The sequence below is a fragment of the Stegostoma tigrinum genome, chromosome 2, assembly GCF_030684315.1.
Source record: "Stegostoma tigrinum isolate sSteTig4 chromosome 2, sSteTig4.hap1, whole genome shotgun sequence".
Lineage (NCBI taxonomy): Eukaryota > Metazoa > Chordata > Chondrichthyes > Orectolobiformes > Stegostomatidae > Stegostoma > Stegostoma tigrinum.
Window position 1 is genome coordinate 55,283,026 of NC_081355.1, and position 26,025 is coordinate 55,309,050.

A 26,025-nucleotide genomic window follows, 5' to 3' on the forward strand; every position below is an offset into this window, starting at 1 on the left:
ATGAGAGGAGTAAAGGCATAGTATCTAATTCTGTAGATGATGCAAAGTTAACTGAGAATATATGTTATGAAGTGGACCTCAGAGAATGCAAATGATATAAATAGGTTGAATGAGAAAAAAAATCTGGCATTGCTCATTGCTCAGTCCTTTGAGTACAGAATTTGGGAATTCATATTCAGGTTATACGGGACATTGGTGAGGCCTCTTCTGGAATACTACATCATGTTTTCGTCACCCCGTTGTAGGAAGGGTATTATTAAGCTGGAGAAGGTTCAGAAGAGATTTACCAGCATGTTGCTGTGTGTGGAAGGTTTGAGTTATAAAGAAAAGCTGGATAGGCTGGGACATTTTCACTGGAGCATAGGAGGTTAAGAGACAACCTGAAAGAAGTTTACAAAATAATGAGAGGTATACATAATGGTAGTTTTCTTTTCCCTAGGATGGGTGAATTTCAAGATTAGGGGCACATTTTTAAGGTGAGAGGAGAGAGATTTTTAAAAAAACACGAGACAAATTTTGTTACACAGAGGATGGTTCGTGTGTGGAATGAACTTCCTGAGGAAGTGGTGGATGTGGGTACAGTTACAAAGTTTAAACGACATTTGGATAAGTACATAAATAGGAAATGTTTGGAGGGATATGGGCTGGGAGCAGGCAGGTGGGAATGCTTTAGTTTGGGATCATATTCAGCATGGACTAGTTGGACCGAAGAGTCTGTTTCTGTGCTGTATGACTCTGTGACTGTGACTGTTACTTCAACAGAGAATAATGGCAGAATTCAGAGATGCAGTGGGATGAATTGGTTTCAATGTATAAGTCAGAAAAATGCTTTCTTTTGAATAGCAATATATTTGGACATATGTTGTCATACCTTCGGGCCAGGATGGATTTCAACCCAAACTTTCTGGCCCAAAATTAGAGACAATATTACTGTGTCAAAAGTGTCCCTGAGTCACAACAGAAAAAAAAAATCAGTATCGTGGTACAGCAAGTCATAAAGAAAGCTAATGGGATGTTATCCTGTAATATAGGAGGAATTGAGTATAAGCATACAGACTCCATTTAATCAGACAATGACAGAATGCAGGCTTCATGGGAAACGTCAATAGACTCACATTTTTATTCATTCATGAGACATGGGCTTTGCTGGTTGGCCAGCATTTATTATCATCCCAAGTTGTCCTTGAGAAGGTGGTGGTGAGCTTCTTTCTTGAACTGCTGCAGTTCACGTAATGTAGATAGACCCACAATGCACTTAAGGAGGGGATTTTAACCTAGCAATAGTGAAGTAATGATGAAATATTTCCAAGTCAGGATGGTGAGTAGCTTGGAAGGGAAACTTACAGGTGGTGGTCTTCCCATTTAGCTGCTGCCCTTGTCATTCTGGATGTGAGTGGTCATGTGTTTGGAAGATACTCTCAAAGGATCCTTGGAGAATTTCTGCAGTGCACTGTACAGATATACACACTGTTGCTACTAAGCATTGGTGGTGGAGTGAGTGTATGCGTGTGGACATGGTGCCAGTTAAGTGGGCTGCTTTGTCCTGGATAGTGTCAAGCTTCATGTGTTGCTGCAGCTGCACTAATCCAGGCAAGTGGGGAGTATTCCATCACACTCCTGACTTGTGCCTTGCAGCTGGTGGCCAGGCTTTGGGAACTCAGCAGATGAGTTACTCGCTGCAGCATTGCTAGCTTCTGACCTGCTCTTTTAGCCAACTCTTGTAACTGGTGAGCCCAACTGAGTTTCTAGTCAACAGTAACCCAAAGATTTGAAAGTGGGGCATTAATGAATCTAACAGAAATCCTCCCACTGTTGGCTAGGAATCCTGCAGCAGCCCTGTTTGCCCGTTCTCTGACTTAATTCGGGAGCTTGGGGGGGGAGGAGGTGGAGGGGGTGGGGAGTGGTTTGCTGTTGGTGGGAGTCCGACACACAGCCTTTCCCCGAATAAGTTTCCCATAATGCCAAGTTGCATTAAATCTAGCCCAAGTTGTAACCTTGAGAGAAGGCCTGCTTAAAAATTCTTATAGTTGTGGTTAGCTAATTTATGTATTCACTAAATATCATATTTCAATCTGGCACAACACTCAAATTGAAAACAGTAACAAGATATTTAAAGGTAAATGCAAATTATTACATATTGGAAGAGAAAGTGCATTGAATAGCTAAATGTGAAGTTGAAAAAAGAACTGGGGTGTTATTAGACTCAGGGCTTACATGCGCAGATAATGAAGGGCATTAATTAAGAAAGTAAAACAGAATGCCAAAGTAACCATGAGAAAAAGAGTGCCATCATATCATTAAACAGATCAGACAGTGGATGGGGGGCAAGTTAGGGAGACAAAGCCTAGGTTAGGCCTTAAGTCAGGAATTTCCTCTTCAAAGTTATTGATTCATTGACTGGACGTTAAGCTGGAGTAATGGAGGAAAACATTTATGTTTATTAAAGTAAAGGATAGGATAACTATATGTTTATCTGAATAGATGATCTAAATGCTCTTATGATTCATTTCAATCCCATTATATTATTGAAACATGAGCAAAATTGACAATTTCCTTTGGGTGCTCCTTGAATACTGGTTAGATTAATACATTTAAAGCTGGATAATATTATAGTATTGGCCAATTATTTGGAATACCTTGTTGCAAATAAGATTTTTACATAAAAAAGCAAGAGATACTAGTTCAAATATATTGCAATTTAACTGGTATATAATCTAAACCTACTAAATGTGAGCAACTGAAAGGCAGAAAATATCATCTTTGAGCAGAGGTGCTTACATGAGTAAAACCTTCTTGTCCTGGCCAAGCCAAACCTTTTGGTACAATGGGTACTTCCTGGCTTTCAATTCTGTACGGAGATCCTGTGATTTAGTAGTAAAGCGTTTGGAATTAATATCCACAGTTAAAGCCAAACTTTTTATTAAGGCAGCCCTGCATTCAGGACTTTTGACAATCATTTGTTAAAAGTTCTTTTCTTGTGTAGCTAACAGGAATGATTGACACAAGTAAATGAAAATACACAAATTTATGCAGCTGCTGTTCATTCTAGTATCAACTGATATTAACTCAATTTTGTTAACAGGGTTCAGTAATTTATCCAAAATCAATGACATTTTTGTTACTCAACATTAAAAACAATACTCTACAATATTTACATGCTCGTCATGAGAAATGTGCAAGTTTTAGGAATGAAATATTTATCTATTTTGTAGCGTAGCATGGCCAGGTAATGTGCATTCTGGTTGACAATTTGACTTTTAACAACTGCCATTTTAAAGCATCTTATGCTGCAACAATTTCCTCTCCATCCTTGTGGCTTCTCTGGGGTGAGACTGCTACAAATCAAGATGTTCCCTTTCGCCAAAAGGCTATGCACCAGCCTTGTTATGCTCTGGGGACCCCAGTGAAGGTCTTGGTACCAGTTTAATTAGAACATATATGGTAGATCCCCAGTGAGGTTCATTGTCTGTACTTTATAGAATTCTAGGCAGGTGGTGGGGTTAAGTAGAAAATCGCTGCTGTCTCTATTTCAGATTGCTACAGAGGATGTTTACTGAATTGATACCTGGAATGAGCAGGTTGTTATATGAAGACAGATTGGAGACACTGGGCTTGTTTCCACTGGAGTTTAGAAGAATGAGGGTAATTTAGTAGCAATGCATAAGATTCTAAATGATCTCAATAAGGTGAACATGGAAAGGATGTTTCCTCTTGTGGATCAGTTCAGAATTAGTTTTAAAACTTTTTACCTCAAAAAGTGACTTTGGAACGCTCTGCCTCAGAAAGCAAAGCAGGCAGAATCATTGAATATTTTTAAGATAGCGGTAGATAGACTCTTGTTAGACAAGGGAATCAAAGATTCACAGGCTAGAATGGGAATGCAGAACTCAAAACACAAACATGTTGTATTGAATGGTGAAGCAGACTAGAGGGGTCCAGTGGCCTCCATCTGCTCCTATTTCATTAGTTGGTATGTTGTAGGTACATGGGGTCTTGTAGCTGGAGACTGGCAGGCTCTTGGAAGAACAAAGATTGTGTTCACTGAGCATGAACAAAATCTGTCAGTTGTAGGATTAGTGTATCAATCATTTTACTGCTAATAATACCCATTGTGCAGCGCTACTTACATTTTAAATAATCTTTATTGCTCAGAGTAACGATACCATTCACAAAATGTTAGTGTCAAAGTTACTAAGTCAATGATATGAGAAACCACGATGCCTTAAATCACTTATCATTGTTGTTTGATTGGATATATATTTCTGGGCACTAATACAGAGTAACCTTCAGCAGCATCTCCAATCAAACACATGGATAGTTTTGCCTGCAGTACTAAATTAGGGACAATCTTGTGTTGTTGACCCAGGAATGGGAACTGATTTAAGATGATATAACATTCAGTTCAAAAATGTACTTTTACAGCAAGTTGACTTTCATCCTTACAACGCAAATGGGATTGGGAATCCAGAGTTAGAATGACCGGACTGAACCAATACACAACCTGCTCTAACTTTTTATTCTTAGGCATTACATTTAATTTAAATATAACAGAAGAATTTAACTTGTTGTTGGAATTAATACTTGATTTGTCACCACCTCCCCCTTTGTTCTGAGTCACTCAACTTTTTCATTCTAGGCTGGGTGAAGACTGTATTTTATTGGAAGGGAGGGATAGTTGACATAGGATCCACAGCTGGTCAGTGGAAGCACAAGAGGCTGGTGGGAGAGAAAATGGGCATTGGCAACAGTGTCCTGCAGGTGTATGAAACCTCACCAATAAGGGCAGGTGACAGTGGTATGTGGGTCAAAGGCTTCACAGATTAAGGTAACTTTATGGAGAGAAATGCTTTTCCCACCTGTCCATATATAGAAGTAAAGCACCAACCTAAAATCCTGGGATGGGCAGCTGGCTGGGAATGGTGCAGGATCGTCCTCTTTAAAGTCTTGATATGTCAAAACAATTTTTTTTTCATTTGCGTAACAAGATGGAATACAGTACAAGGAAACCAGCCTGAATTAGAAGAGACCCACAAACTTTTTTTATCAAAGAGGCCATTCTTGCCCTCAGGAGCATTATGGGGTCAGTGACAAAATGTGGCAGAATAGTAGCACCAATGTACTCTTTCTATATATCATCCTCCTTCTCCTTTTTCAAATATAGAGCTGTATTTTATGGTCCAAACTACCCCCGCCAACACACCCACATCCCCACTGACAGTCCCCCATCCTCCTCACCAATATACACATTTAAAGATGGTGGTGGTGGTGAGTGGATTGTAAAGTGCAGTGTGTAGCTTTCATATTGTCTTACTATCCACTGCTGACCTGTCTCTCATTTTATGGTTGGCAGGAGAGGCTTCAGGCAGTCTGTCCATCACCCTTGGACCTACTGAGGTCTTCAAGTAGCAAATAAATGGTCATTTAAAGGCTTCAAGCCCACTCTGCTGCTCTTTCTCCCATGGAAAGGATGCCCATGCCATCCAAGTAGCCTGGCAGCTTTCACTGTGGGGGCTGATGTTGGATAAGAGCTGAGGGATGGTGTGTTCCTTTGGGAATCCCCTGAAGGTACACTCCCACAAGGTTGCACTCCCTTCCTTTAACCATCCCCACCAGACTCACAAACCTGGTCCCTCACTCCTGTCGCTGGGGCACAGTCAGCCATTCTCAAACTGATACCTCGGTCTTAGCTGGAAATCCAGTTTCCACAATCTCTTCTTCTTCTTCTGCCTGTAGTCCCAAAAGCGGCTGCTACTCTAACCTTGTGCAGCAGGGATGACAGAGCTGCAGCTAATCAGATCTGCAGATCTTTAAAGTAGTGCTTTCACACTAAATTGGGTCAGAAGTCTCACCACTTAAAGCAAGAAACAGCCTACTGAGTGGCTATAGCTAGCTGGATTTTTGGTGGACAGCTCTACGGCCAACTTTTCAGTCAAGGGGGGAATCCACAAAATACACCCCATAAAATTCAGCCATTAATGTGAAAAATAACACCTCTTGACATTTTTCTGCACCTTTGATTGTGGACTGAACTGTTTTGAAACTAAGGAAGGATTGTTGAAGGATTATTCAATGTTTACACATCTGCCTGTAAAAGGTTTACAAATGAGCTGATAACGAAAGTGTGTACAATTGAAGTTATGGCTGACAACAGTAGCTGATTGCTCAGTGAACTACTAACCGGCTATTGATTGCAAAGGTCTTCTCCCTGCCAACAACTGTTTGTGATTGGCTTTGGGGTAGCTGAACAGTTTGGAGGGTATTAACTTCTAACCCAAATGTTATAGGACATCTGGAGGAGAAGGAGCTGCATTTGTTCTGCAGTAAAAAAAAACTCAAGCCTGAAGAAAGCCAGTTTATTTCCTCTTCCCTCTTAGACAACTTGGCACTCACTACGCTGGACTGAAGACTTGAATTCCAGCAGCCATTTTGAAGATTCCCTACATTTGAAGGATCTCCTTCTCTGCTGAACTTTTGTAAATAACTTATTTACAGTCATCCTTCTGGTGATCTTACAGACAGTAGTTTAGCTTTTTAACATCATAAAGTGGCCAGTAGTCTCCTGAGGTTTGAACAACTGCTTTTTGTGAATTCTTACTTTGACTCGAGTTCCTTTAGGATGTGAACCCTTCTCTATCATTGCTCCCCCTACCAGCTTGCTGTCCATCTGCCACATCCCATCACAGCTTTCTCTTAACCAAAATCCTGTAATAAAAGCTACATTAACAAAAAAATCTTCATGACACCTACAAACATGAAAAGAAAAACACTTCTGCACTTCAAGCCTGTCATATGTTTGCCTTTGCCTGGCCTAGTACTCTAATGTAGTGCCACCCACATGCCTGATGAAAGACTGCTGACTCTCATCGGGGGGAATTCAAATGGCCTTGGAGGATACCTTTAAGACACTCTGGACTTTCAGGAGCTTGCTTTGGATTGGACCATTTCAGTGTGGGTTTTTTGGACTGGCTGCTGCATAATAGCAACATGGGAAGTGGTGCTGTGACAATGGTTGAAATGTAAATGCTGTCACCCTGAAACAAGACAGCAGGCTCATGATCCTAGGTGCTACTCCAGCAGCATAGGCATGGCACATCAGAAATCCCGTAATCTATTGGAGAACAATTGCTGGACAGCTGTAAAGGGAGCAGTTTGAAACTGTTTAGGAACGAGAAATGACCTCAATCGGAGCTTCCACTGCAGCAGTGAGGCATTGAGAGCTTTCCATCTGAATTGTAATGGAAACTGAAACACTGCATAATGGGCTGTGTGTGCTGTTGTTACCTTGGAGTTGGCCACCATTTCTACGGTGGAAAGGACAGGCTCCAAGCCCTCAGCAGTGCATGCACCATGCTCCCTAACACTACCAGGAAATTTGGTAGCTGTCCTGCCAATGCACCAAGTCAGTATACTGCTGGCTTCCCCAGTGACATTCTCATTTGAGTTCCGTGCAGGTCACGTGTACAACCAGTCCACCAGAGAAGTGAAACACAAATTATTCCTTCTCTGTTGTCCGAGTGCAGCTGACTTGTATCCAGTTACTCACCGTATACAGATTCCAACTTGCATCGGAATTTTGCACAATGCCAGAGCCTAAGGTGATGAAAGTTAGTGCCGGAACAAGTGATAGTTCTACTTCTCCAATGGTGTGGCATTGTTTTCACCCTTCCTCCAGAAACTTTTCTGGTTAGGCAGGCAGCAGTTCTATGGTATCTGAAAGCATGAAATCAGAAGGGGAATGTTGGATTGAGGCAAGGGGCGTTGTGATGGAAAGCAGTAAGTTCATTTCCATGCCATTTACAGCTTGCTCTTCAAACCTGAAAGAAGGATGAAGGTGAGGTAGGGTTTGAGAGTGACCATGTGGGAAGAACATAGCATTGACCTCAAATGTTCTTGATACAACTGGTTCCATTGTAACCAGCCCCATGATGCAGAGAACGATTTCCCCCATGGGCTCAGTGATACAGGCATACTTGGCCTGTCAGTTTTGCTGTGTTCCTATGATAATATGTGACATTAACCTGCAGAGAGGGAGAGAAGAATGTCAGTGATTACCTTGCACAATGGTTGGTGATGGGCCTGCCATTGCTGAACCAATCCTCTTTCCAATCTCTGCCAAGGCTTTCAGCATTGCATCCACAAATCACAGAGCACTCTGCTTTCCACAGTGACCCATTTCCTTACATTTCTCTTATAAGCACATGCCCAAGAAGCAGCTTGTAGCAGCTCAGTCTAATGAGTGTAGCTCCCTTTTAAGAGGTCTGCTTTTAAGAGGAATAGGCTGGGTGAAACACATGCACACTCTGAGGTCTCTGTTAAGCCTTCGACCATCTGGTAGTGAGAGTGTCATTCCATTTAATCCCACATTCATTGGAACGAGGAGCCAGCACAATGTTTGCTTGTTTCCTGCCTCAATAGGATGAGGAGGAGATTACACTGAAACCACAATTCCTGTTTCTGAAAATAGGCTTTCAAATTTCTACTCAGAAGCATCTTAACGCAAGCAACTATTGAGGCAGAATCAGCAATATAATTTGAGAGGAAATCCAGCCAATACTAAAATGGCAATACAAAAGAACATGGGAATAGCTAGGCCTTGGGAAATCCAAACATCGACACTGACATTCTGCGCCAAATAGCCTCAGTTCATTCTATATAATCATGGGATAATACACCATAAAGGAGACAATTTGGCACATTCTCCTGGTGCTGTCTCTTTAAAACAGGTACCTAATTATATTCCACATCATGTATGTTTTCAATAGCTCTGCAGATCTTTCCTTTTCCAATAGCTTGTTGGCCCTTGAAAGTTGACCCATGAAGAAACCTTCAGTAAACTTACAAACTGTTGCACAATCCATGGCTGAGGTTCTGCTAACTGAGGAATCTGTTAACACAAGACATATCTGATCCCAAGGCATCCATGAACATCGTTAAAGTTTGCCATCCTGAAACACCCCAGAAAGCTTGTACATTGCAAATCTATCACTATAATTCAGATCATTAAGCACAATTTGAGGCTCTGCTACCATTTCAGTGGCACACTGGCTCAATGTTTAGCTTGGGTGACAGTCTGTGTGGAATTGTCACATTCTCCTGTGTCTGTGTGGGTGTGGTCCAGGTGCTCCGGTTTCCTCTCACAGTACAAAGATGTGCAGGTTAGGTGGATTGGTCATGCTGAATTGCCCATTGTGTCCAGGGATGTGCAGACTATGTGGATTAGCCATGGGAAGTGTAGGGTTACAGGGATAAGGTCAGGGCTGGGGGGAGGTGCTCTTTGGAGAGGCAATGGGTACTCGATGGGCCAAACAACCTACTTCGACTCTGTAGGGATTAATTGATAAATTGATTTCAGCCATGGAAGAACAGCACAAGCATTGGGCCAGACAAATTCACTTGTAAAACACCAAGATGTGAAATCAGCTTCTGAATAACTCTAATTAAATCAGGTATTTCTCATAAGTCATCTAAATGTTTACAGAAAACATTCTAGCCCATTATGTGCAAAAGAAAAAGAGCTCTTCTGCTCTCATTTGAGATTAAAGTTGTATTTCATTCTTCCAAGGTCAATATTATCCCCATTCTTCTCACCCCGACACCCAAAGCAGTAAGTCCAAAAACCCTGCATCTTCAAGCTAACGAATTAGGTCGTAAATGCTTTCACGTTTGCTGTTGTGCAGAGGTTTACCCATGAAATCAACATTATACTATGTGATAGGGCTAATTGGCAAAAACCTGTTGGTTTTATCTTAGTCCACTAGAAAGAGGGCACTTGCACCCTAAGTTGGCACATCGTACCAAAATACTCCGTAGGCTTCTGTGCAGTTAGATTTACCACAGCTTTCAGTCAGCAGCTTGGTGTGTTCATGCGTTCCCACTGGATGTTCACCCTCTGGACAAAATTTCTCCCTGGTCTTCCTCTTCTAAGATTATCAGCATTCCTGCACTCCTTTTTCCTCATGTAATGATCTTATATTCCCTGTCATGTGTGTATATTATTTACTTCGACTCCTTTTAGTAGAAAAGCAATATTCTAGAAAAATCTTTGGAAGAAGAAGCTTCTCCTGAGTTCTTGGATTAGTAGGGGCTACCTTATATCTAAGAACTCCAGTTTCAAACTTGTCCACAGGTGGAAATATCTGGCCTCATTTTATTGACGATTGTTAGGTGCTACCTCCAGGGCTGAAAGTGATACACTAACCTGCATTGAAAGGCAGTGTCGCCCAGTGTCCCAGTTGTGGGGGTGGTGGGGGGCGGGGGGGAAGGGCAGGAGAGAAGGAGGGCGGTGGTGGTGGTGGTGGCTGGCCTGGCACCACAAACCATTTCTGTCCCTTCAACAGTGTAAGTGGCAGTGACCACAAAAGCACCTCCTGCAGAACTCACTGGGAGGTTGCAGGGGGTTAATCGTGCTCTTTCCAGTTTGTAATGGGCCGTGCTAATGTGAGCAATTTAGGAGTGGCCCTTAATTAGCACCTAAGTTACTCAATTGGTCATGCAGCTTTTAGCCAAGCTGCCATCTTTCCCGCCATTAGCACTATGGCTTAGCATCAGTAAGCTACTGGGTCGCACTCCTGTTACCTTCTCACACTTTACTGAAGGCAATTCACCTCCCAGCCTATCAGCAAAGGGCTGAGAAAATTCTTCATACATTAAACCTGGCCCAGGCAATTCTTCAGCCTTGACTTTCCCACAGAAAACCTCCAGACTGTTCAGTCTTCCCTGATTAATTACAATCACTCAAGATGGTCCTATGACTCTCTTTTTTGCATATTCTGTGATTGCTCTGCAAGTCTTTTAGAAATACGGTGAATAGAACCATGCAGAGTACTCCAAGCACATTTCATACAGATAGTCACTAAAAAAAAGGAAACAAGCAGAATAAAACCAAATGTGTATCAAGAAATGTGCTGTAGACAGATGGTGCAATATTACCAATTGACCTGTTTTTCCTATTTTTTGGAAGGGAGCAGCTTCCATGTAACAGTTGGGTAAGCTGAAGTAACCAACAAAGAAAACTTTTGTCATGTGTGAACTGCAGTGAAAAGTGTGATAAATTTTGATGATCTACAACATTTTAAGTTTCCTCCCCTTAAATGAACCATGTCAGGAATGCCTTTGAAATTTTATTGATGTTTAGAAGCCTGCAGCATTTACTTCCTGGCTTCCTGAAACAAATTTAAAGGAATTTCAATTGTTTCGACTTATATGTTTCTAGGATGACCAAGTATTTATAGTCAGGTATCACACAGAAGAATGCTATCGGCAGCTCTGAGGACTAGATCTTCAATTGAGGGCCAACGTTGAATACCAGTATGTAAAAATGTCCTCATGTTTAATGTGGATTTTCCAACAGTCAGAATTATTTAGAAAATTGCCCAGGTTGCAATTTAAAAGGTTTCATGTAATCAAAAAACTGAAAACCAAACATGAAAAATAAAATTAATTTGTCCTTACCTGAAATGACTTCTACTTATAGGAAGTCTCAAATTTAAATCCTTAAGTACAACACTGCCTCAAACAGTAATTTCTGCTTGAGTAACACTATGTTTAGGACATTGTTTGGCTGGTGGTGAGAGGGGCTGTGCCAGTAAGATCATTTATGTACGCTTGGGATCTCTGTGCCACTGCATGCTGCCCTCGAGGTGGCTACGGGGGGACGAGACTGTCAATCACCTCCTTCCGGAGTGTGCCTATGTGCAGGAGGTCTGGAGGGGGATGCAGTGGTATTTGTCAAGGTTTGTCCCAAGCAGCTCCACGACACGGGACTCCGTGCTCTACGGGCTGTTTCCCGGGACGCACACCGAGACCAACATCAATTGCGCCTGGAGGACCATCAATGCAGTGAAAAACGCTCTTTGGTCTGCCCACAATTTGCTGGTCTTCCAGCTGAAAGAACTGACCCCGACCGAGTGTTGCAGACTGGCGCACTCCAAGGTCCAGGACTATATGCTGAGGGATGTGCTAAAGCTTGGGGCAGTCACCGCCAAGGCGCGGTGGGAAAAGACCACCGTATGAAACCCCTTGTCCAGAATAGAAAAAAGGGGCCCTATCTGGTAACTGGGCCCAGCTGGTGCCTTCCCCAACTGGTCACAGGGCCAAAGGGGACTGTGCGGGGAGACAACCGCAGGGGTTTTTCTTTGTTTTGTTTTTGCTTTTTCCTTTAGTTGGTGTACGTACCGCCAGGGTAACCCGGAGTGGTTAGCGTGACGGAGTAGGTGTATAAATATGTTTATTTTTTGTATATTCTACAAATAAAGTTTTTTTTTAAATTAAAAAAATTGCTTGGCTGGTGGTAAGAGGGGCTCTACCAGCGAGATCATTTATGTACGCCCAGGAACTCTGTGCCACGGCACGCTGCCCTCGAGATGGCTACGGAGGTGGGGGGAACGAGACTGTCTATCACCTCCTTCTGGACTGTGCCTATGCGCAGGAGGTCTGGAAGGGAATGCAGTGGTATTTGTCGAGGTTCGTCCCGAGCAGCTCCGTGACACGGGACTCCGTGCTCTATGGGCTGTTTCCCGGGATGCACACCAAGACCAACATCAACTGCGCCTGGAAGACCAGCAATGCGGTGAAAGACGCTCTTTGGTCTGCCCACAACTTGCTGGTCTTCGAGCTGAAAGAACTGACTCCAACTGAGTGTTGCAGACTGGCGCACTCCAAGGTCCAGGACTACGTGCTGAGGGACGCGCTAAAGCTTGGGGCAGCCACCGCCAAGGCACGGTGGGGAAAGACCACCGTATGAGACCCCTCGGCCAGAATGTAACAGGAGCCCCACTCGATAACTGGGCCCAGCTGGCGCCTTCCCCAACTGGTCAGGGGGCCAACAGGGACTGTGTGGGGAGACGACCGCCGGGGTTTTATTTTGTTTTTTGCTTTTTCCTTTACTTGGTGTACGTACCCCCAGGGTAACCCGGAACAGCCAGGATGACTGGGTTGGTGTGTAAATATGTTTATTTTTTGTATGTTCTACGAATAGAGAACACTTTTTTAAATTAAAAAAACACTATCTTTAGGAACAATTTCTTGCAGTAGAGTTTGACCTTTCAGACTTCCACAAGAGGTTACACCAGGAATTAACGAAAATGCTTGCTGATATTGTCATCAGCTTCCTTGGAAAAATAGTCTTGAACACTACCAGAATTGATAAGTTTGATAATTTCTTAACAATACAGTCAAGACGAGAAGCACTGTTTGACGATAGGGACAATAACAGACAGTCTTACACGGTAGAGAAGGAGAACCTTGCGTGTAATTGCCTTAAAGAAATCTCAACAAAGTTATTCAACAGTCCTTACAATTAGTGATCTGAAGCTATTCCAATGGCTGCTAAAAGTGGAGTTGCGCTAGAATGATTTCTGTGGCTGTTATAACTATATTTATTTAAGATAACTAAAATATAATTGATATTAGTATATTCTCTGAACTACTGTCATGAATATATATATTACCTTTAATTTTCTTAGCCACAGTAACATCATAACTTTTTGCAGGCATATCAGGATTAATGGGCAGCAGCTGTCCAGCTCGTGTCCCAGTATGTGGATCGCTCGCTGAGATGAAATCTGGGAATACTGCAAACTTGGAAATGTGGGAAAAGTATGGGTGTTCAGCTGGAAATGGCAGCCGTATCTGCTTCTGACTAAAAGCAAAAAGATATAACACATCCTATGAAGTAATTAAAATAAAATACAGGAAAGTCTAAGCAATTGTAGAAATGTTGCAAATGCTGAAGGTTGGGATAATTTCTGCAGGAGTAAGAGCATCCTGTAGAGTTTGTTGAAGTTCCCATCTGAAGATTTAACATCTCTTTCTCTTCCAGATTCTGACCAATGTGTTGTGTACTTTTAATATTTTCTGCAGTTATTTTATTTACATTCATAAACTTGGTATTTTCTCTAGGATTGGCACTGTATTCCACAGCTGAAAAAGGTCAGTTCATTCTTTAGCTACCAAAAGGTTTCATTCTGTTTCTGAACTGTGACTAATCGTTCCAAAAGAATGGATTTCTATTGCTTTCAAAGGCATTTATTATTGTCAAAGCTTGCTCACAAACACTACAGAAGCACTTCAAAACAACTCCATTATTTAATGTTTTACGCAATAGACATGAACTACTACATGGTTGATGTAACTCACAGAATGCACAGGACTGTATTTCGGGAGTTCACAGCAATGATTCCGCAGATAAATTACTGAACAGAACAGTTGCAGAACATTAAAAGAGCAGAAAATATCTTGATTTGTATCATAATGAAGTAATGGAGAAGAACTGAAAGCAAATTAATTAACAAACTCTGGGGTGTGATTTGTTACTGACAAGGGAGTAAGAAAGAAGTCCACAAATTGCTTCAGAATGTGACGTTTGGAAGGTTCGGGGTTCAATCTTGGGTGCTTTCTGTGTGAGTCGATCTGAACCAAGAGTTCCAAGAATGAGGAAGCTGACTCAATGCCTTTGTAGTACAATGGGATAAACTGCAACAGGCTTGTGACTCTGGCTAAAAGTTGGCTTGTGTGGCTATCAGAATCAGCTGTGGTTGCATTGGGTGGGTGACTGGAGACTTACTGTTGCCAATGAAAGTGTTTCCCTGCAACCTGTCAGTGTGTTTGGGTCAAATTCCTCTGCCATTGAAATTGTCATCAGTAATGCCCCGAAAAAAGTGATAATGTATTTGCCACTAGTCCAACAAAGAAGTAAATTGATTCCTAGGTGGGAATTTAATTCTCCATCAGAAAAATTTAAAACAATGTAGGGACCATCGCAATCATCTACTTAGCGTCTTAACAAGTTTTATAATTGTTATAAGATTGGCAATGGCTGCTAATTCACTTGGTTTTGGAAAATCCGTACATTATCTACTTATCTGAGTGACAGCCTTTCTCAACTTATTATGGTATGGCTTGTCAGGCTGCTCAAAATGGCAGACTTATGAAAACTGGATAATAAATAAAGCATGCTGGGAAATTGAGCCAAACATTGGCCAAAAATATCTGTGTTAAAAAGAAACAAGCTGCAGACCCAGACACGCTGCTGCTGCAGACAGCACAATATACAACTGACCCAGTCCATCTCCAGGACACTAGGGAAACATTGAGTTGTTTTCCAGAACAAAGAGGCAACTCATACACTTATTTGGGAAAGGCTACCTGACCTACATGCCCCTAACACCTTCAGGAGTGGAGGTCCAAGGACTACCCCACCATCAACATATCAATGTCTGATCAGTTCCAATCAATCAGGGAGATCAAGTCATGACTGATCCATTAGTATAAATCGAAGATCCTCCCAAGTGGGCACGAAAGCTTCCAGGTATAAGAATCGTCCTTGGGAGTGATAACTTGAGATCAACAAACATGAAGAAGAGACAACCCTGGGACACCAGGGGAAGAAGACCAGGTGATCTTCGCCACATGGATCAAGGCCAAGATCTGGTATGGTGGTGTTTGATCATTCAAAGTTAAGTTAAGGTATAAGATAGTTAATTGGATTCATAGCATTAATTGTTAGTTTGGAGAGTATTTTGTTACTATCGTATTAATTGTGTTGAAGTAGATAAAAGTAATTTCTTATTACTATTAAGAGTCCACTCGCAGTTTCTGTTAAAACACACTGTATAGCAGGTGCAACAGTGGCACATCTCAACTTAAGGGAGAGCAAATGAATATGCTATTGAATCTATTCACCATGGGAAAATCTTCTTGCTTGCATATTTGCTTGTATGGAACAGTTGTGGTGTCAGTTTTCTTTAATTTATTAGTATCATTTATTTTAGAGTTTAGATTTGAGCAAATGGCATATAGGTTTAGGACTGTGTATCTGAATAATTAACTTAAGTATTCTGCAGCCATGACAATTTCTTTCAAAAAAAAAGTATGCAAGAGATTGGAGCCTAATAGGAATTTGTTTTCATTGGAAGTCTTTCTTGTTTAGAAGATTTGGGAAATGGTTTATTTTAGAAAGCTTGAAAAAGCTTTTGGGTTTTACTTTGGCAGTTTTACGTAGATTTTTGTTGCAATTAGGTGTGTAAAACAGTTGTTCCTAAAGAAGAGAAAAGGTTTTGCACTGTTAATAAGTCACAGACCTCAATGTAAGGCGTTTAGTTTTAAAGTTCCAGCCAGAAATGTTTGGTTGAAAACAATAAGAGGTTATCTGAAGCTGAGAAAGTCTATGCTCAGTTTTATGAATGCTCAAGGAAGAGGATATCGGATTCTCAGACCAGTTAAATTTTGGCACATGTACCATACATGTCAAATACAGGAAGAATTTCAACCCTCAATTAGACCTGCACATTTAATTCTGATACCAGTCTTTGAAGATGCATTAAGCAGAGCCTTCACAGGTTGTGTAGGATCAGGATTGGGGTCCAAGATTTTTTGTCAATTATGAATATTTCCAAGGGTTTTCTGTAGCAGTGTCTTTAGGGAAAATTGCTACAAAATGGTAGTTGAAAAACTAGATTTTTTTTGAAGATATAGATTACTCAAATAAATACACAATCTAACAAGGTTCAAATTTTAGTAGCAAATATGTAAAAAAAATGATAATTTGGAAGTAAAACAATTTTTATCTTCTGTTTATCACCTGGAATCTCAAGGTGCATCGGAAAGATGCCATCAAAATTTGAAGACCACATTTAGAGATTATTAGGAAGCATGCTGTAATGATTGGGATAAGGGTATTCATTTTTTACTATGTGCTATTAGGTAAGCTCATAATGAGTCCACAGGTTTTAGTCCTTTAAAACTAATAGGTTGGCATGGTGGCTCAGTGATTAGCACTGCTGCCTCACAGTGCCAGGAACCCGGGTTTGATTCCAGCCTCAGGTGACTGTGTGTGTGGAGTTTGCACATTCTCCCCGTGTCTGCGTGGGTTTCCTCCATGTGTTTCAAGTCCAAAGGTGTGCAGGCTAGGTTGATTGGCAATGCTAAATTGCACAGAGTGCCCAGGGGTGTTTGGGTAAGGTGGGTTAGATGGAGGATATTAGGGGAATGGGTGTGGGTGGAATGCTTTACAGAGAGGCAGTGCAGACTTGTTGGGGTGAATGGCCAGCTTCCACATTGTAGGGATTCTATGATTAATTTACAGACATGAGATGAGAGGACCATTCAGAACAATTAAAGAAAATTAATAATAAGCTCAAGCTCAGAAACAATGCTTCCAATTTATGGTTGCATTTTCAGAAAGAAACTGATCAGGATATACGAGTTGGCTAAACGTATGGAAAGATGCTCAAAAAACAATGAAAACCAAAGCAGATGAAACGGCCAAAGTTCAAGATTCTTTTTGCTGATATCAAGGTTATTAGCTGTCTCTGGGAAACCACTGAACGCAAGGACCACTGGAATATTATCAAAATCAAAAAAATATTCAATTATGTGAATAAATAATGAGTACAGACAGGAGAAAGATTCAACAAGTATGTTAATCTAACACATTGAAAAGATATTATAACAGGGATGATAGGAGAAAATTATACTTTCAATGTTGGACGAAGTTGGGAGTGAAATAGAAGGATAAGAACAATTGGAGAAAGTGAATTGAAACTGGAAGCTGACCCTCTGACAATCGATTGGAAACTTGGGAGTACCTAAAAAGATTAGAAAGTATCACGTTTTATTTAACAGAACACTACTGCATTGACTTATGAAAGCTGTTACAGAAACATAAATCAATTTACACAATCAATTGGCTGTTGATGATATTAATGTGTGGAAAATTAGCTCAAGTCAGAGAAGAGATTCAGTTCATGATTGACAATGACACTATTTAATTGGACCACGGTAGCTGGAGCTCACCTATCATCATTGGTGCCAAAACTGGATGGCTCACGAAGATTCTATATCCATTACTGCAAAGTCAACATGGTCATGAAAATGAACTCAGATCCTATTCCAAGATTAGAAAACTAATTACTGCTTGATCCTGGGGCCGCTCTCATTACTGGGGGTGATAAAGTTCAGTATCTGATACATTTTTATTCAGTATTAATGAACACAGCACAAAAATGGTTGAATAGATTTGAGGTAATTTATATATGGGTCGAAAAGGATTAGTACAGAGGAATGTAATAACAACCACTCACTATGGTAATGGCATATGGACTTGTGGATTCTTAGGACTTGAGCTTTTGAAGGAGTCAGATATAATGTATAATCCTTCTCAAAGTTTGTGACAATGTCCATCATATAAAAGTAACCTGTAACATCACTAACATGCTGCAATAACTATTAGCTACAAGAGACTCTTCTAGTTAGACCAAGAAGTGGTTTCTCTCCATCACACTAGGCCTTGAAGTTTTCTACACTTAATAAAGTGAGAGTAACCTTCATTGTAAGCAGCAGCTCATGTTGTATAGTGAGCTGGCACACTCATTTAACCAGGCACAGATCAGCTTGTGTATCAGAACACTAAATGGATTCCCACAAAGGAGAAACAGAAGAGCATACAAAGCCAGTTCTCCCTGAATGATGAAAGATTAACAGATTAAAATGAAACAGTGAAAAGACACCAATGTTAGATGTTCAGAATTCAACTGAAAACATAAATCTGCGTACAAAACTGATAGAAGAAAATTAATAAAGGAATCTGAGAATCAATCATGGTCACAGTAAAGGGAACATAATACTCCTTCAGAAACATGTAAAGTAAGAGCAGGACATAATCGGAATCACAAAGGAGATCTTTTGGAGCTAGAGAGCCTAGTTATTATGCTAAATTAAAATTTTGTACCTATCTTTGAACTGAAGAAAAGAATGCTGTCAATATCACAGTAAAGGTGGAGGCAGCAGAGAAATTGGATGAAATTGAACTGGTGCATAAAAAGATGATCACAATCAAAATAGAAAAGCCACCTGATCTGGGGTTGATACATCCTAGTTTCTTAATAGAAGTAAGGATGGACAAGATTATTTGCAAATGAAAAAATGTTCACATATAAAGTAACTCCAACAAAGACCTCCTTAGGCAAATTGTATAATAAATTAAAACAAAACAAATAACTGTGGGTGCTGTAGATCTGAAACAGAAACAGAAACTGCTAGACAAACTCAGCATCTGTGGGGAGAACACAGAGATAATATTCCGAATCTGGAGACTCTTCGTCAATACATGCAAAAAGGCAAACTGTGTTTGAGTATCTGGATTGAGGTTTTCTTAATGTAATGGATATAGTTGATGCTGGCACTACATATGATATTGAACATATAGACTTTTGAAAGGAATCTGAGTATGACTTCTTAGAAAGATCAAAACTCTGGGGATCAAAAGCTGGTAGCTGTACAGATACAAAATTAGCTAATAGACAGGAAGTGAGAATATTTGTGTATGGATGTTTCCTGTTGGTCAACATAAGGGGAGCACTGCTCTTTTTGATGTGTATTGATGATATAGAATTGAGTGTATAGGATGTTCAGATCACAGAAAATCTGTAAATGTTGTAAACTGTTCATGAGGATATGGACACACTGGTGAAATAAGCAGAAACACAATGGATATAGTTCAATTTAATTCAAAAATGGGTGTAGGTGCAGAGTCTTTTGTGAAATTGATATAGAAGTCTTTGTAGGTGGCAGGACAATTTCAGAAGACTTTAAAACATAAATCAGGAGACTTTGCTTTATTTATGAAGGAACAGGAAATAGAGGCAAGGAGTTTCTGTCAAAATTTTCTTCAATACTTTGAGCACAGTTGGCTCTAGTCTGATCCTTACTGGCCAACCAAGTCAACCAGTCCTCCGAGGAGACCAAATTGTGTGATAACTTACGCTTGTCCTTGCATGTTATAGCCTGGTGCAATAGAGGCTAGGCTCATAACATGGTAAACCAGATTGAATAGCAACATTTAATCCTTCCAGCACAGGACAGTGGCATATGATCTAAGTAGGAGAGATTCCTGGTCAGCCACAGAATGGAAATAAGATTGCAGCCTCTATTGTCACTTTCTATTGCACCAGGTTATAACATGCAAGCACAAATGCAAGCTATCACAGCAGTGTGGGCTCCTTGGGGACTGGTTGACTTGATTGGCCAGTAGGGATCAGACTGGTGCCAACTGCACTGTTCTAGTTTGGGTAGTATCAAGACCTGCTTCCCTTGCCCTAGCAGGATGACTCATTGCAAGTCAGATCTGACTTTTTGGGCAGAGAACACGAAGAAGGAAACAGAAGCTTTATTTGAATGGTGTAGAGGTAAGGAGATTAAAGATTTTATTTACATCAAGTAATTAAGAAAACTGAGGCTGTCTGAGAACATAAATGATCAAAGGGAGATTTGATAAAGATGTATAAATTACAAACAGTGGTAACATGTGGAAAATGAATTTTACACAATGAATTGATATGATATGGAATATGCCATCTTAAAAAATTTAAATACTAACTTTTAAAAAGAAATTAATTAAATACTTGAAGATTTAAAAGTTACTGAGTTGTATGGAAAGAACAGAGAAGTTTAGCCCTTTTGAAGCATTGATGCATGCACGATAAGGTGAATGGTCGACTTCTGTCTTTTCATCATTCTATGATTCTGCTAAAGCACATGATCGGTATGTTTTTCCACTCGTCATGTTTAATCTGCTTGACTCAAATTATGTGATCTATTTCCTCTCATTGTAAAAAATACCACAGTGTGGAAATTCATTGTATAAATGATTGGACAGTTCAAACAGTTCTCATACATAAAAATTATTCAGTACATAATGAAATATTAAGTGCACAAATTGGCAATTCCTAAAATTAAATTTAAACAATACATGGAAACAGCCATTGGCTAGATTGAACTTGGACCAGTTCAGTTTACTTACGCTAGTGCTAGCTCTGCAGAAGATGGAATTCTGAAATAGAAACATATGGAAACATAAATTTAGATCTCAGATCTGCAAGAAAAGCATGCATGTTTAGTGTAAATGCAACCATTGCCATGCTGGGATCTTAAGAGCTTGTATTTCCACGTAAAGTGTAGAGATCAGCAATGTTTTAATGGATGCAAAAAAACAGTAGTGCCAGCCGATTTCTACGCCATGATTCCTGACATGTCTAAATTTACCTAGAATAAGATTAAAACTTTCAACTTGACTGACATCTTGTGCCAAGACAAAACAAAACAAAATTTGCATTAAGTTGACACTGGGCTGAACATGAAAACAGGCAATCAACTCATGACCAGGTTAATGTTACTTGCTTTGTGGGTTCTTTAAAATTACATTTTAAAAGTTAAAGACATTTTAATCATTATTTTTAATTGTACAGAAATGGCTGCATTTCTAACAGTGTTGAATGCGGCCATTTGATGTTTGAATAAGGAGTACATTTCCGTCATAGTGTAGAATACTGCAAATTGTTTATGTTTAAAAGAAACACGCCCATGCTCCACTTTTTGTACATTAATACTACTAATGACTGAACAAACTGTTTGTTCCACAGGTCAGAGTGTTGGAGGGGGTAATGGAGAATGACCATAAAGTAAGTGATCCCACCAATTGACGCAGGAAACATGTTGATCTCAATATGTCAACATGTTGTGTATTCCATGCTCCTAAAGGGCAGCATGGTGGCTCTGTGGTTAACACTTCTGCATCATAGCACCAGGGACCTGAGGTCCATTCCAGCGTCAGGCTACTTGTGTGGAGTTTCCACGCTCTCAGCGTGTCTGTATGGATTTCTTCGGGTGTTCCGGTTTCCTTCCACAGTCCAAAGATGTGCAGGTTAGGCAGATAGGCCATGATTGTTTGCCCATAATTTCCAGGGATGTGCAGTCTAGGTGGTTCATGCATGGAAAATGCAGAGTTACAGGGATAGGGTAGGGAAGTGGGTCTGGGTGGGATGCTCTTCAGAGGTTCAGTGTGGACTCCATGGGCCAAATGGCCTGCTTCCACACTGTAGAGATTCTACTAAAGTCATGAAAGAACTCTATGGTCATTTAGGAAAGCATCATTGCTGAATCTTTATTTATTATTTTAAGAGTATACAGAAAGATGTTTAAAAGAGCACAGGATCATTTGAAAAAGCAATGATTCTACTGAACCATGGAGTTTTTCTCTTCATCTGCAAGATGTAGATGTCACTATTGGGTCAGAATTTATTAACAATCATCAGCTGCCCTTGAGAAGGTGGTGGTGAGCTGCATTTCTTGAACTGCTGCAGTCCATTCCTTATAGGTACGCCAACAATGTTGTTAGTATGAGAATTCTGGGGCTTTGAACCAGCTGTATAATTTTTGCATTTTGGTTTATAAATGTAAGGGACTTATGGTCAGATGGCTAGCTGGACTGTAGTGTATCACCTAGTCTTCCACTATAATGTGGAATAAATTTGCCCTTTATCTGATTTCTCTCAAGGTTTCTCCAGTCTTCTAGCCCCTACAATTTGAGGCTGGGAGTACAAAAGCCTCAGGATTTGGTATCATTTTTATCTTCACTACTTTAAATAAAAACTATGTTTAAAGTACCAGTGAAGATACACATGAACATCTGTTTTTTTTTATGCTGCCCAAGTCACAGCAGTATACATGGTAATAAAATGTGAGGCTGGATGAACACAGCAGGCCAAGCAGCATCTCAGAAGCACAAAAGCTGACGTTTCGGGCCTAGACCCTTCATCAGAGAGGGGGATGGGGGGAGGGAACTGGAATAAATAGGGAGAGAGGGGGAGGCGGACCGAAGATGGAGAGTAAAGAAGATAGAGAGTAAAGAAGATAGGTGGAGAGAGTGTAGGTGGGGAGGTAGGGAGGGGATAGGTCAGTCCAGGGAAGACGGACAGGTCAAGGAGGTGGGATGAGGTTAGTAGGGAGCGGGGGGTGCGGCTTGGGGTGGGAGGAAGGGATGGGTGAGAGGAAGAACCCGTTAGGGAGGCAGAGACAGGTTGGACTGGTTTTGGGATGCAGTGGGTGGGGGGGGAAGAGCTGGGCTGGTTGTGTGGTGCAGTGGGGGGAGGGGATGAACTGGGCTGGTTTGGGGATGCAGTAGGGGAAGGGGAGATTTTGAAACTGGTGAAGTCCACATTGATACCATATGGCTGCAGGGTTCCCAGGCGGAATATGAGTTGCTGTTCCTGCAACCTTCGGGTGGCATCATTGTGGCAGTGCAGGAGGCCCATGATGGACATGTCATCAAGAGAATGGGAGGGGGAGTGGAAATGGTTTGCGACTGGGAGGTGCAGTTGTTTGTTGCGAACTGAGCGGAGGTGTTCTGCAAAGCGGTCCCCAAGCCTGCGCTTGGTTTCCCCAATGTAGACGAAGCCGCACCGGGTACAGTGGATGCAGTATACCACATTGGCAGATGTGCAGGTGAACCTCTGCTTGATGTGGAATGTCATCTTGGGGCCTGGGATGGGGGTGAGGGAGGAGGTGTGGGGACAAGTGTAGCATTTCCTGCGGTTGCAGGGGAAGGTGCCGGGTGTGGTGGGGTTGGAGGGCAGTGTGGAGCGAACAAGGGAGTCACGGAGAGAGTGGTCTCTCCGGAAAGCAGACAGGGGAGGGGATGGAAAAATGTCTTGGGTGGTGGGGTCGGATTGTAAATGGCGGAAGTGTCAGAGGATGATGCGTTGTATCCAGAGGTTGGTAGGGTGGTGTGTGAGAACGAGGGGGATCCTCTTGGGGCGGTTGTGGCGGGGGCGGGGTGTGAGGGATGTGTCGCGGGAAATGCGGGAGACGCGGTCAAGGGCGTTCTCGATCACCGTGGGGGGAAAGTTGCGGTCCTTAAAGAACTTGGACATCTGGGATGTGCGGGAGTGGAATGTCTTATCGTGGGAGCAGATGCGGCGGAGGCGGAGGAATTGGGAATAGGGGGTGGAATTTTTGCAGGAGGGTGGGTGGGAGGAGGTGTATTCTAGGTAGCTGTGGGAGTCGGTGGGCTTGAAATGGACATCAGTTACAAGCTGGTTGCCTGAGATGGAGACTGAGAGGTCCAGGAAGGTGAGGGATGTGCTGGAGATGGCCCAGGTGAACTGAAGGTTGGGGTGGAAGGTGTTGGTGAAGTGGATGAACTGTTCGAGCTCCTCTGGGGAGCAAGAGGCGGCGCCGATACAGTCATCAATGTACCGGAGGAAGAGGTGGGGTTTGGGGCCTGTGTAGGTGCGGAAGAGGGACTGTTCCACCCTGTGTAGGTGCGGAAGAGGGACAGCAGTATACATATAGGTTTTGTTTATATGAAACATACAAACAAGGAGTAGAAGTAGGTCATTTGGCCCCTCAGGCCTGCTCTGCCATTTAATACGATCATGGATGATTAAATTCCTGCATATACCTGATAGCCTTTTGCCACCTTTTCAAGAGAATATTTCAAAGGCTCACAATCCTCAAAGAAAACTTGTTTCATTCCTGTTTTAAAATCGGTAACAACTTATTTTTAAACAGTGGTCCCTACTTCTAGATTATTCCATAAAAAGAAACACCCCCTCCACATCCACCCTGTCAAGATACCCCAAGGCCTTATTTGTTACCATCAAGTTGCCTGTTTCTCTTCTAAACTCTAGCGTACCCAAGCCTAGCTGCCCAAGCTTTCCTCAGAAGGCAGCCTGCCTATTTCACATATTACACTTCATGTATTAGCCTTTGAACTGCCTTAACACCTTTACACCCCCTCTTAAACAAGGTGACCAGTACTGTACCCAGTCCTCCAGATGTGGTCTCACCACTGCCCTGTATAACTGAAGCATAAGCTCCTCCTTAAGAATTCAATTGCTTTCATATTCAACAACCTAGCTACATGTTGATGTATTTCCTTATATCTCTTCACAACATACTTGCTTACCTATCTTTGTGTCATAGCATATTTGGCATACAGACTCTTGCTCCTTCATCCAAGTCATTTATATAAATTGGAAGTAGTTGAGGTCTCAGCTCTGATCCCTGCGGCATACCACTCATCATATCTTACCAACCAGAGTCTCATTTATGCCGACTCTCTGCTTGCTGCTAGCCAACTACATGCTTTTTCCTACACCATGAGCTTTCATTTTCTACGATAACATTAGCTGCCCACTCTTGCTCTATCAGGAATTGAAATCCATAATCCAGCACAGGCATCCAATTATTATGACTTGAAAATTGAGAGGTACAGATCAAAATTCTTGAAATGCAGTTCCAATGGGCAAAATGGAATCAAAAATTTGCCCATCATTAATAATGTAGTGTAAAGATGGTACAACACTGACTTTTCTGAAACAAGGAATGGACAAACTATATAGTAGATGATACTATTGTAATCTTGTATTACAGTAGAGGAAACAGTCTTTTCAATGAACTTCAATGTAAGTTACCTAGAAATGCTTCATGCTGACCTAAACACTGAAAGCTGTTTAATTACTCAGTGTAAGAGCCCCTCCACTTGTTACAAAGAAAAATATTTTATATTCAGTGTAACAGCATTTCACACAAAATCAGTGAAACTTACAGCTGATCAGTGGCACGAAGCTGACTCTTCTTCAGTTGGGTGAGATCATAATATTGATCAATTAGAACATCACTACACAGAAAACACAGTTAAACACATAATTAGCAGAGGCTTCCAACAGGTCCCCATGAATTTGATTGCGATCTACTGGTCACTACCATGGTACATTCTTCAGTTCTGGCAAACATGGGAAAACAACACTACTAAGTTGTCAGTAATTTTCTTCTAATAGTAACCAAATACACATGTTTATATATAAAATATATATTAAGAATGTATTCAAGTGTATGAAATAGAAATTTGTCCAATGCTACACCAGTAAACAATATTTTTAGAAGGAATAAATAAGGCTGCCACCAAGCTAACAGGCAACAGGTTTATTACCTTTCAAAATGGAATTTTAAAACTCCTCAAATCTGATCTCATACTTTCATAAAAATGCCAGACTGTTGTTAGAAGGTAGCAGCTATCAACTGAACATTATATTTATATTTAAATATATGATCTACAGAGGAACTGGGGAGGCAGACATGTAGATTCAGACATGATAAGCTAATATGTGGGTCAGAGTTGGAGAAGCTGACAGAGGTCATACCAGCAAACTGCACAGTGTGGTAAATCAGTTTGGTTGAGCTGCAGGC

The 26,025-nt window shown here is 41.3% G+C and overlaps 1 protein-coding gene across 1 annotated transcript in view; it reads right to left on the minus strand.

The window, feature by feature from the left end:
* Positions 1-26,025, minus strand: part of LOC125447749 (uncharacterized protein C7orf31) — a 64,421-nt gene that overhangs the window by 19,179 nt on the left and 19,217 nt on the right. Inside the window, exons 3-6 of the mRNA XM_048522430.2 lie at positions 25,385-25,456; positions 20,798-20,827; positions 13,449-13,639; positions 2,779-2,861 (exon numbers count right to left, since the gene is read on the minus strand). Of these exons, the coding sequence (XP_048378387.1) occupies positions 2,779-2,861; positions 13,449-13,639; positions 20,798-20,827; positions 25,385-25,456 (376 nt within the window). The remainder of the gene's footprint in view (positions 1-2,778; positions 2,862-13,448; positions 13,640-20,797; positions 20,828-25,384; positions 25,457-26,025) is intronic.